The 12439-nt window shown below is 48.4% G+C and overlaps 1 protein-coding gene across 1 annotated transcript; it reads left to right on the top strand.

Annotated features, from left to right (window-relative positions):
• The first annotated feature begins 68 nt into the window (after nucleotides 1-68).
• On the top strand, nucleotides 69-11627 carry LOC124464744 (collagen alpha-1(XVII) chain-like). The gene is made up of 44 exons (XM_047016566.1): nucleotides 69-146; nucleotides 271-321; nucleotides 759-917; nucleotides 1106-1186; nucleotides 1272-1316; nucleotides 1529-1657; nucleotides 1841-2140; nucleotides 2334-2375; nucleotides 2485-2511; nucleotides 2656-2682; nucleotides 2876-2938; nucleotides 3033-3137; nucleotides 3284-3346; nucleotides 3452-3487; nucleotides 3657-3710; nucleotides 3958-4029; nucleotides 4337-4399; nucleotides 4488-4523; nucleotides 4730-4801; nucleotides 4916-4942; nucleotides 5034-5069; nucleotides 5158-5193; nucleotides 5438-5554; nucleotides 5800-5919; nucleotides 6131-6211; nucleotides 6389-6448; nucleotides 6545-6607; nucleotides 6734-6793; nucleotides 6894-6920; nucleotides 7055-7105; nucleotides 7283-7399; nucleotides 7530-7577; nucleotides 7685-7807; nucleotides 7923-8036; nucleotides 8156-8266; nucleotides 8517-8651; nucleotides 8879-8971; nucleotides 9130-9276; nucleotides 9462-9590; nucleotides 10081-10275; nucleotides 10361-10510; nucleotides 10695-10766; nucleotides 10923-11003; nucleotides 11111-11627. Exons 3-44 carry the CDS (start codon nucleotides 815-817, stop codon nucleotides 11158-11160), a joined length of 3561 nt encoding a protein of 1186 aa, XP_046872522.1. The 5' UTR covers nucleotides 69-146; nucleotides 271-321; nucleotides 759-814; the 3' UTR covers nucleotides 11161-11627.
• Nucleotides 11628-12439: the final 812 nt, after the last annotated feature.

Here is a 12439-nt window from a genome sequence, read left to right as displayed (position 1 = left end):
CTCTATCAATAAGTCCTGACTAGAGTTCCAGACTAGAGGTTAGAATGAGTGTTTTTTTGTGTCTTACTGTAGTGTACGGCCTTCAAAACAACCTGGCCACACTAACAGCAGTATCCTGGCGCCCAACGGACTCAGCGCACACACAGGTACAGGAAGTAGGAACACACACCCCAAACTGTCATGAAGTTGAGTTCACACAGATTTAGAACCAAGCAAACCAAGGGGCAAATGTACTGTACATATTTACAGTTCTGTATCTGTGTTTACTAGTCTATGGTGTGCAGAAGAACGTTACCAGTACTGGAGTGTCTGCAACTACTGGTAAGTCTAAAGGAAAACAAACAGTTTAACAATAATAATACCAGTTTTCAATCAATCAGTCAGTCATAAAAATCTGTCATCAGTGATCATCAAATAGGAGTACATTTTGACATAAAAAAACATACGTATCTTAATTGGTTGGTTTATTGGTTCATTGCATACATACATATCTTAAGATCTCCATATAGTCTCAGACCAAACTCAGGCCGGTACTAATGCCAGGTATTTACATTAGAAGTGTCTCTGAGGCAACAGTCCTCCATCTCTGTGTACTGTGGGGACCATGTAACACCCCCTGCATGTCTACCCACTGTGTACTGTATACCAGGAGAGAATTTTGCTCTGTTGGCATTTGCTTATTACATTTTTGATTGGACGATGCGTGTTCGATTCCTTTATTACATTTTGATTGGACGACGCGTGTTCCGTTCCTCCAGTGGCGCCCGGCAGTCCGACAGGAAGTGACAACGTCTTTGCCAAGGACTTCAAGTTCATGCTGCTGGAGAAGGAGAACGCTCCGGTCAAGAAGGAGACGGAGAGGATGGTCTTGAGCAAAGACACGGGCAAGCAGTTCTCCAGCACAGCCCCCACTACTGGTGAGACTAGGCACTGCACGCAGGCTCCAAACAGGCACCACAGAGACAAGTGTTGAGGGGTCACCACCACGCGTGTGCTTTCGTAAAGGGCGTTTGGCATGGATAGTTTGACAATTCTCGTCTTGATGAAGACGCTTTCTTAATCCATTCCATCCAAACTGCATTCCCCAAATTTCTGATCCATCCAGTCTTCTACTCTGAGGACTCTCTGAAGAAGGAGAAGAAGAAGATGGTGTCCAGTGTTGTCGACACCACCGTGGATGTCTGCGGTGAGGCGTGGAACGGATCTATCTTACTTGTCGTGTCGCACCGTGGTGAATGTGCCGTTAAGACGATGTCTTCTGTTTCCCACAGCCGGGACATTGAGGGCGTCCACCAAGGACAAGGCTACCTACGCAGGTGGCCTCTTACTTTATTTTGGCGATGGACATAACAACTGTGCTGTATTTGTAGTTGTGCTTGTTGTGACGAGTTGTGCTGATGCTGGTGCTCTCTCTCTCTCTCTCTCTCTCTCTCTCTCTCTCTCTCTCTCTCTTACCCTCTCTCTCTTACCCTCTCTCTCTCTCTCTCTCTCTCACTTCTTCTCCAAACCCTCCCTCCCTCTCTCTCAGAGATCCGTAAGGATGAGTCCGGGATGGGTCCAAGTTTCTGTTCCTGCTGCAGCTGGTGGAAGTGGCTGTTGGGTCTTCTCCTGGGCCTCCTCTTCCTCCTGGGGCTGCTGTTCGGGCTCATCGCCCTGGGTAAGGAGACCCGAGAACACCCCTGGGCGTGGCGGAGGCCGCCCGACTCTAATACATCCCTCCTCCATCGCTCTCTCTCCTTTCTGTCTCGTCCTCACGTTCTCCATCTCTCGCCCCCCTCTTACCCGCCGCCCCTGCCTCCCGCCCCCCCCCTCCCCACCGCCTCCCCTCTCCTCCTCCCAGCTGATGAGGTCAAGCGTCTCAAGGCTCGCGTGGACGCCCTCGAGGGCTCCTCCGGCAGTACCAGCCGCTTCTCTTCCTCCTCTGCCTTCAACATCATCGACCCGCTGGAGTCGTCCTTCATGGACAAGACCTCGGCCGGGTCCACCCTGACCCGGGCGGATAACAGCATCAATCTGGGAGCGGCAGCACCGCGCGGAGGAGCTGGGACTGGGGGAGCCGGGGAGGGTTATGACAGGGCTGACCTGCAGAGGGCAGTGCAACAGATGGTCAGGGCTGAGCTCCGCTCGGACGGCGTGCGAGGTAAAAGAAGAAGAATGGACTTGTTTTCTTTGTTTGTTTTGAAGACAGCGACGTTAGATGTTCGTGTAGTGGTTTTGAAAAGGGGGTAGAGGTTTTAAAAATTGTGCTCCAAATTGGTTGTTTTTAAACGTAAAACTGTTTTTTCTGTGTTTACGTCTGTGTTCTGAGATACATTTTCTTGTCTGTGTTACAGAAACACTGGCATTCTCCATACAGGGAGAGCCAGGACCTAAAGGTACAGAATCTATCCAACATCCACTAGTATTATTAACAGACATACTTACACATCTCTGAGACTTATTTTATATTTCATGTTTACTTACATGACTGTTGTCTCACTACAGGCGACCAAGGGCCTCCAGGGGTCAAGGGTCAGTAACACGTTGTTTCCTGCTTCCTAGCCAATTGAATAGTTTCTCTTAGATGTATTATTTATTTATACACTCTCATACTGAAGGCACAATCACTGTAAGAGAATCACATGATAAAATAAAACACCACTTGTGCTTTCTCAGGTGATAATGGTTTCCCTGGCCTACCAGGTAAGATTTGAATGTGAATTCTGCTGGACACTTCCATTCTGTTGAAACAACCTTAGATTTTAGTTTATTAGTTAGTTAGTTAGTTAGCTAGTTAGCTAGTTATGTAGTGAGGTGATGTAACAGTCCCACACAACTCATGAATCCATGTCAGTATGTTATCATTGTTCTGATTGGCTCTGCTCCTTCCTCTTAGGCTCTCCAGGTCAGATAGGTCACACAGGATTGGAGGGGCCCCGAGGACCCAAAGGAAGTGCAGGTGAGGATCAAAGAGATGGACACCATTTTGTTTTCAGCCAATACAACTAATCTAGTCCAGACCAAACATGCCAGTCCCCTCTCGATGTGCCCAGGTGAGCCTGGTACGGAGGGCCCGGCCGGCCAGAGGGGCCGCGAGGGGGCCATGGGCCCCCGTGGAGAGACAGGACCCTCAGGATTAGGAGAGAAGGGGGACAAAGGTGAGGTGATGTGGAAGCTTTCATGCACGGTTCTCATGAAGCCACCCTAATGTGATCTGGGCCATGGATTGGCTGATTATCATGATGCTCTAGAGCTCCAATGACAACGACAATGTTTTTTTGTTATTGGCCTGAATCTTCTCCAGGCTCTCCTGGGGAACCAGGAAGTCCTGGACCTTCTGGCAACTCTGGACCTGTGGGACCCAAAGGTGAGTTGAAGTGATGCCTCATTACTCTTTGTAATGAGTGTGTTTAGTCCAGGAACGAACCTATTGATTCCAGATCACCTGGACAAGTTTTGCTGTGTGTTTCAGGTTCCATGGGGGCCCAGGGTGCCACTGGAATACCAGGTAAACCTCACTGTTCTTCTTCTTCTGTCGTTCACCCTTCGGGCTTCATAGTGGTAGCCCCTTTTAAACATCCCATAATACTGCCCCGAAGAAGGCCCGTCATCGTCCCGACGTTGCTTGTTTCTACTGAGCCGAGACCTGAGCGTCCTCCTCTGTCTTGTCTCCCCAGGCACTCCCGGTCCTCAGGGCTTCAGAGGAGAGACGGGGGCTCCTGGACCTAAAGGTACCGTGAGATCAACTCAAGATAAGATCATCGTCCTGAGTGTGGGAAGATAGTATTTGACGTCAGACGCCACTGAGTTGATAGGCTTGAGAGGAACGGTTAGAATACAAGGCCACACAAACTCTTAAGTTTAGGATACGCCTTTGGTTTGAAGTAAGGGTTCTGTTGTTTAGGTCTGTTCTCGGCCATTTGCGATTGTTCTCTCTCTCATCTGTCGTTTCGGTTTGTCCTGCCGTTGTTCCCCCAGGTGAGAGAGGACCAGTCGGACCCGCTGGGAACAAAGGAGAACAGGGAGAGACAGGACCGCGCGGAGCTGCAGGTGAAGACTCCCCCCTCTCTGACCCTCTCTGTCCCTCTCTGTCGCTCTGTCTCTCTCTCTTGCCTTCCTCGCTCCCTCTCTTGCCACCGCCTTGTCTCTCTCTCTCTTTCTCCTCCCTCTCACCTTCTGACCCTGACTTCCTCGCTCGCCCTCCCTTTTTATCTCTCTCTTTCTTCCTCTCACCCTACACCCCGCTCTCCCTCTTCCTCCCTACCTCTCTCTCTCCCCACACTGGCCGTGAACAGGCTGACTGGGGTGCATGTCATGTGTGTTTTGGGGTGTATCTCTGATGTGTGTGCCGTCCTAGGTGACCCAGGCCAGAGAGGAAACCCAGGGCCTGCTGGAGAGAAGGGTCCCAAGGGGTCGACAGGTGAGCGGGCAGACCTGTGCTGAGTGTCTCCAGGTAAACTGAACCCCAGTCAGTGTGACGTTCTGACACCTGTGGCTTTGTTGGACAGGTTCTCCAGGTGCTGATGGGGAGAAGGGCTCTCGAGGTAAACACAACCAGAACTACTAGAATGAGTCATCAATACAGTTGGTTGATTGATTGATTACATTGTATTTATTTAGCAGATGGTTTTATCCAGTGTAACATACACATGTGCACGGTAGAAATTATGAAGTGCAAAAGTACAGAAAGTAAAGTGATTAACTGATTGATTGATTGGCTGGTTGATTGATTGATTTGTCTCCCCTACAGGTGAGCATGGGCTGATTGGGTTGCCAGGTGCCCGAGGCCCCCCGGGACCCCCTGGAGATCCTGGTCTCCCAGGTAATCATCTCATCATCTCACCGTAAAGATGACCTTCATAAAGTTACACTGGAGTCATTTACAATAGGATTCACATCTGCACTTGCAGTAACATTATGTTTACATTCATTCCAGGAGTACCTGGTCTTCAAGGGCCACCAGGTATGACTTTCTGGAGGATGTTTATTAGATATGATGATTGAAGTGTTTCAATATCACATACTGCTTCACTGTTTTGTAACCCTTGTCTTAGGTGTACCAGGGAACCCGGGTGTCTCTGGAGCTAAAGGTAATACAGGTTCAGTCCATCAAGATTTATATCATATCCTTGACAGCATGGAGAGTAATGGTATGAATTCCCCCTGAAACTGTTTCAGGTGAAGCCGGTGAACCTGGTCGAGTCATTAATGCAGGTGAGAGATAGTCAACAGAAATGGCCGAGCGACACTGTGTGTGTGCGCTTGCTTAGCGAAATGCTTAGCTGCCATAATCATGTGATTGGACAGGATTTGAACTTGTGACCTTTTGATCTGTAATCCACTCCACCACTAAGCTATTCCTATAAGAGGTGAACATAGGGATATCCATATTGGACTGGTACATCCTCATCGGGGTTTGATTGGCTAACCCCTCTACGTTCTCCGGTGTGGTGTTTAGATGGTGCCAGTTCGGTTGGCATCCCTGGCCCCGCCGGTAGCCCTGGCCCCCCCGGCCAAACTGGCCCCCCCGGACTGTCTGGTCCAATAGGACCAGCTGGACTTCCGGGTCAATCCGGTCAGAGACTTCACTCTGCACACACTGTCACATTCATACAGTTAACATACTTAACATGGACTTAAACAGACTTAAATAGACCAAAACAAAGTAGACTTAAATCATGGAACACGTGACAGTATATGTAACATAGTTATAGATTTACAGACCTGTTATATAACATTTGGGATAACTTTGTTTTTCCATACTGGAGTTCATTACTTGATGCTTATGTTGTTTATGATGTATTTGTTATTGTACTGTAGGTCCTAAGGGTGACAAGGGGGAGGATGGAGCTAAGGGAGAGAAGGGAGCTGAAGGAAAACAGGGCGAGCCAGGTGTCTCTGTCAAGACGGTGGAGCCCGTCAGTGTCAGTCAAGCTGAGAGTGAGTCCCTCTCTCTGCCAGAGGGGAACACTCCCCCTGGTTCATACAAGTCCTTCATTCCAATCTATGCCTACATTAACATCCGCAAGCAACATTCTCTCCTCTGAATCTGTTTTTCCGTCATACATTTGTACACGCAGTTTTGAGTTTGCCATTAGGCATTCCCGTACATTGTCTCTTCATCGTCGCTTGTTTTTCACGGCTCAAACAGAAGTTCCAGTCGTGGCCGGCCCCCCAGGTCCCCCTGGGCCCCCTGGGCCCCCAGGAGAGCCAGGTGTTGAAGGTCCGTCAGGTAAGACATCAATGCACGCGCATGGTCCACGCACAGACACATATCCCAACCAAAACCACCAAGAGATAAAGAGATCCATATAACGGGGCCTGAATACTGATTGATTTTTCAGGCAGATGCTCTCTCATCTGTTCATGTTATGCTTCTTGATGGACAATTGTCCTTGTTTCCCTCCAGGTGATCCTAAAGAAGGACCCCCAGGGCCCCCAGGACCAAAGGGTCCACCCGGGGCTCCAGGTGAGCCACAAGTGTCCACTTGAAGTGTTCCTTCCTGTTGGAGTGTTCAGGAAGTGTGTGAGCTAAGCCCCTCCCCCATGTCTTCTTTTCTATCAGGTGTTGGCACACCTGGGCCCCCTGGGGAGAAGGGAGAGCCAGGCAGCTTTGTACCCACCTCAGGTAGGTGACACACACACACACACACACACACACAACAAGGATCTCCCGGATGTTGAACTGATCTGAAAAAAAGAACTTGTTTGTCATTTGGGTTGTGATCCATTGGTTTTTTGGGTGTTCCATCAGAAACCTTCTTCTCCGGACCACCGGGACCAGCTGGTAAACCTGGTCCTCAAGGATCTCCTGGTAGGTCAGATGCACATTCAGGACCACTTGAATCTGCTTGCAAAGCAATGCTTTTTTTTTAACACTAGTAGCTCTCTTAAACTCATCAACTTGTCTCTAGGTGAACCAGGACCACTAGGGTACCAAGGTAAGCAGGAAGGGGGACACAGCCCATATCTTTACTGTGCTGTTCGAAGATGTGTAGACCTTTGAGCAAAACTGAGAACTATCTTTCATTAAGTGGTTTTTATTGATAGCATGGATCTTGACTGGCTGTTTCAGGTGAACCAGGCCAGCCAGGTCTCCCAGGAGTCCCCGGTGATCCAGGCGTCGGTGAGTCAGTGTCTTCTGACAGAAAAGCTGCCATAGATGCAGAACATCCGCATGTGTTCTGCTCGAAACCGGAATTTGATTTCAGAACCCGGAAGTCGATGGTTCCGAAGTGTTATCCCAGTGTGATGTCAGTGTGCTATCAGTGTTGTGTTTAATGCCCCCCCCCCTCCTCCTCAGGATATCCAGGCCAGCCTGGCCCCCAAGGACCTCCTGGAGCTCAGGGCCCGAATGGGGAAAGTGGACCCCAGGGTCCCCCAGGGGAGGTGGGGTCGGAGGGGCCACAGGGTATTAGAGGTAGACAACACTCTCTTCTACACACCTGATGGGTTATTAGAGAGCTTTTTTTCCTGATCATATGTCGCTTTTGTGTGTTTAGTATTGCAGTGAGTGTTGTTGTAGGGATTTCGTTTGTGTGTGTTTTCAGGTGAAGCAGGAGTTCCGGGCGCACCAGGAATCCCTGGCTACTCTGTTGGTAAGATCCATCCATCCATCTCTACAGTTATCCATCTCTACAGTTATCCACTCATCCATCCATGCAGTTCCGCAACCCTGACCTTTTCATAACTTTCCATCATCCAGGTTCCTCCAGAAGTGTTGCCGGATCTCCAGGTCTCCCTGGAGCCCCTGGCCCCCCCGGGGCCCCTGGCAGAGACGGGTCTGGACCCCCTGACATGGGCCAGTACATTGCAGACTACCTCCAGAGTGAGTAGTGCAATACTTTAGCCTCTGAAACACAATGCTACAGTGACTTGGTTTTGTGTTAAGAGTGTTGTTTCGTAGTAAGTGTAACGTTGTGTCGTGTTTTCCTGAGCTGCAGGTGACAATGTCAGGCAGTTCATGAGCGGTCCTCAAGGTCCTCCTGGCCCTCCGGGGCCACCGGGTCACCAGTCAGTAGATGACTTGGCCAACCGTGTCATCTCCTACATCCAGCGTACGTCTCCTCTTCTGTCTAAGCAAACCCCCCAAAATTGGCAGCATTTTGAGCATCTCAAGACCATCTATAGATATACTTTCTAATGATTGTTTTACTCAACCCTGTTCCTTATCCAGGTTCTGGAATAGGCAGTGGCACCCCTGGATCCCCTGGATCCCCTGGATCCCCTGGGCCCCCCGGAGCCCCTGGAACCAGCTCTGTGAACGACATCATCAGCTTGATGCAGAGTACGTCAGCTCTTTGACACAAAGAAGTAGGAACGCAAGTGTTCATTGAAACCTAAGTGGGTTTCCTTCTCATAACCTGGCAACCCCGTTCTCGAAAGACTGTTCCCACTGTCCGTATTCTCAACGCATGTCATTAGGATTAGGGTTAAATTACATATGGTAAACAGGCTAACTGCCACAGACTTCTTCCCTGGAAAGACTACAGACATGGGATGAGATGTGATCAGGAACTGTGCTTGTCTTCCTGTAGGAGAGGAAGTGCGGAGGTTCCTCATTGGCCCTCCAGGCCCACCTGGTGCCCCCGGTCACCCCGGTAACCCCAGCGCAGGTTACTATGACTACAACCCTCGGGATGTGGCAGGCAGAGTGCTCACTCTGCTGAACGGTGAGCAACAACCTACTTCCTTCCACTTCCTGTCACCTGGTCTGATGAAGTGCATTGTGGTTCGTCATTTGGATTGTTGGAGTGTCTTGTGATTTGTTGATTGGTTTGTGATCAGACAGTAAATACTATATAGTATGTATATGTGTAGTTAGATAACTATAGACATAAAGATCCTTGTGGAAATTGCGGATTGTGATTGGTGGTGGTCTCCACGTGTGTGTCACCAGAGCAGGGGATGGGGCTACCTGGACCACCGGGGCCCCCGGGCCCGCCAGGACTACCTGGAACTTTCTACGGCGACCTGGCCGCTCTGCGGCAAAGTGAGGACGACATTATGTTTTCATCTCCTTTAGCTGTTTACTCTGGGTTATACAGACACAAAAAATAACTACCCAACTATCCAACCAATCCATCCATAAAACGACTAACATCCAAACACAGGTTGACACGACTGCTGTGCTGTGTTTGTCTGCTGTAGATTCTGAGTACCAAGGTTTAGCCGGTGTTCAAGGGCAGCCGGGGACCCCCGGGATCCCGGGTCCCCAAGGCCCCCCTGGGCCTCCTGGACAAGGCACCTCCAGTGGCTTTGGCTACAGGCTGGAAGACATACGAGACTACCTACAAAGTGAGTTTAGGCTTAAATGTGTTTTTAATGTGCAGCACTGCAGTGTTGTTCAAGTGTGTAAGTGTGTATGCAAGATGTATAAACGTGACACGGTTTAAATACAGAACTGGATGCCATACTGTTAGCTACTGCGTTGATTGACAATACGACAAATCAACTCAAGTCTATTTTCCTGCCCGTTGCAGATGTTGGTTTCCAGGGTCCCCCAGGCCCCCCGGGGCCCCCGGGTCCAGAGGGCTCCAGAGCTCTGGTGTCGTACGCAGAGAACACACATCGAGACGCACTCCACCCACAGCTGCAGGAATACGTCAAGAGTAAGTTCATCAGTCTACCACCCAGTGGACTGACAGTCGCACATACAAAAGATGATAAACATAGATTAATGCAGGGGTGGCCAACCCTGGTCCTCGAGAGTCTCAATCATGCATGTTTTAGATGTTTCCCTGCTCCAGCACACCTGATTCAAATGAATGGTCGTTATCCAAGCCTGAGAATGACCGTTCATTTGAATCAGGTGTGCTGGAGCAGGGAAACATCTAAAACATGCAGGACTGAGGCTCTCGAGGACCAGGGTTGGCCACCCCTGGAATGTGTTATTCTTAACTATGTAATGCTATCGATAGAATGTGGCCATTATAAAAACATGATGAAGATGTAGTGGCCGATGACTTTGATATTGATACCATCTTTGATATTGAAAATACCATCCATCTCTGCACGAGGACCTTGATGGAGCCTGACAGCCTAGATCAGAGTGTCTCCAGCCCCACGCCTGGATGTTTAGTCTCCCTGGTGTGTCTCCAGGCGATGGTGGTCTGAGGGGGGGGATGTTTGGCCTCCCAGGCCCCCCAGGTCCTCCTGGACCTCCGGGGCACAAAGGTGAGCAGGGGGACCCAGGCAACAGGCACCTCCTCGGCCACAGGACCGGCGAGGGACGGAGGCCGGCAGACGTGGAAGACTTCTCCGACATGGCGGTCAAACTGACCGATTACATCAAGAGTGAGTGCGCACCCAAAACGGTGACAATGTGGATGTCACAAGGGTTGTATTTCATATACCCATCATCCTCTTCCTGCCCCTGCAGCCCATGACTTGCTGAAAGACACTGTGCCGGAACGTTCTGAGCATGTTGTCCAGGGGCCCCCCGGCCCCCCTGGCCCACCGGGACCCCCCGGGTTTAGCCATGGGCTCGGTTCCCATGGAAATGTCACTGAACTGGTTGAATACATCAAAGGTTAGTTCATAATCTAGTGACACTTTTGATACTGGAGCAAATTCATTGTCTCAGAATAATGTATGGTACAATAAATTTGGGGGTTAAAAAAACCCCATTGATTTCTGACAGGCAACAACACTACTACTTCACTCACTGCATTGTGTAAGGGGCAAACTGTATTTTCTTCTTTATCCTTCCCCAGCTAATGGAGCCATTATGGGACCCCCTGGGATACCAGGCCAGAAGGGAGAGATTGGATTTCCCGGACACAAAGGTTATTTCATTCAATATCTTGTCTCCATCATCACATGTCAATGTCTGGGCAGGCAAAACCCCAAGTAGGCAGGGTTCTACAGTGCAAAATACTGCATCATAAGACTCCACCTAGTTATGCAACAATAGACATTCTAACTCCACCCTCTGGACACAGGTGAACCAGGACAGCAAGGCATCATGGGAAGGTCTGGCCTCGCAGGGCCTGAGGGGCGGAGAGGGGAGAAGGGCGAGAGAGGTAGGGAGAGACATCCATTACTCATGTGAACACTGGCTACACTTAACCTTTAGTGTGAAGAAGTCATGAACATCTTGAAGTCAGTTTTCTCCGTTGTCATGCACTAGGTGTATACACACCGGCGACCCACAGAAGACGCAGGACCGTAGGTGTCTGAAAAGGAGAAGGGTTATCAGCAGGATACACCTTGGGAAGCGACCTTTGATCGATCAAAGCCATTTGAGAAATGTAAAGATTATTCACAAACCTATGAATGCAATGCGTGTGTGTCAGTGTGAATATACTGGCTGCAGGACCGATGTGAACTCTAGTTTTCGACGGTTGAACGGGGTTGTCCTCAGCTGACGTATACAGTATTGATGAAGTCAGGGATTTTGTATATTGTGAATTATGTTTTTCTTTATGGGTGAAACTGTGTTTAAGGTCCTGGGGGTTTTCAACTTCCCCTCTATGCATGCTGATGGGGAAACAGAATTGGTAAAACGTTGAACTTGAAAGGGATTGTTTAGTTTTTTCTTCTTATGCTTTGTACTATTTTTTTTACACAATAGAAGCCATGGTGATGATGTCGTCTGAATGTATTTTAGTGGTACAACTATGTAAAATAAAGTGATATTCTTTCTAGTTTGTTGATGTTGGGATCAGAACAGACACATTTACAGGAAATTGTTTATTTACAATACAATGCCAATCTACAGTACAGGCATACTAAAAACTATATCTGTAACCTTCAGCTTAAAAAAATCATATTTTTAGGGTCATTCTTCAATTTCCTCAAACATTCATTTCAATTATTATACATTTCAGAAATCAAACTGCAATCATGGCAAGATAAACATAACATACTGACATTGATTTTTTCCAATTATACGTTTCCTTCATTTGAGATTTAATATTGCGCAAATTTAAAACCTACAATACCGATTTATAATGGGCTTTAGTAGATATGTTGTATCCTTATAAATAACTAGTGGAACAGTATCTTCATGTAGTGAAAGGTGCACAGCACCCCTTCATGACATCAGGATTTCTGCTTTGTTTACATCAAAACAAAAGACCAATTATAAAATACCAATCGACTGACAGTTACTTCCTGCAGCCAATCAGAACAGAGTGAGATGGGACCAATCAGAGGTCATGATGGCCCAAACCAGTCAGGTCCATTTTTTGGAAGTACATGATTGCTATACAACTTTTTTTAAAACCTCATTAGAATTGCATTTAGAGACAAACATTTCCATGATGTATTTTTTCCCATAATGTTTTGAAACATCAAGTGAAAAACGGTTAAGTGTCAGAACATCTCCTTCATCTTTGTTTGATGAAAAATATTTTGTTAATTCTGGACATGATACCGTCAATGAAAGTATAAAGGCCAAGAGAGTTGTCCAACTCCGAAAGGTAGGAATACAGTTTCTTCATATGCATCGTCAACG

Source organism: Hypomesus transpacificus, unplaced genomic scaffold (assembly GCF_021917145.1).
Source record: "Hypomesus transpacificus isolate Combined female unplaced genomic scaffold, fHypTra1 scaffold_412, whole genome shotgun sequence".
Lineage (NCBI taxonomy): Eukaryota > Metazoa > Chordata > Actinopteri > Osmeriformes > Osmeridae > Hypomesus > Hypomesus transpacificus.
The sequence above is the reverse complement of the archived record's forward strand: the minus strand, read 5'-3'. Positions and strand labels throughout refer to the sequence as shown.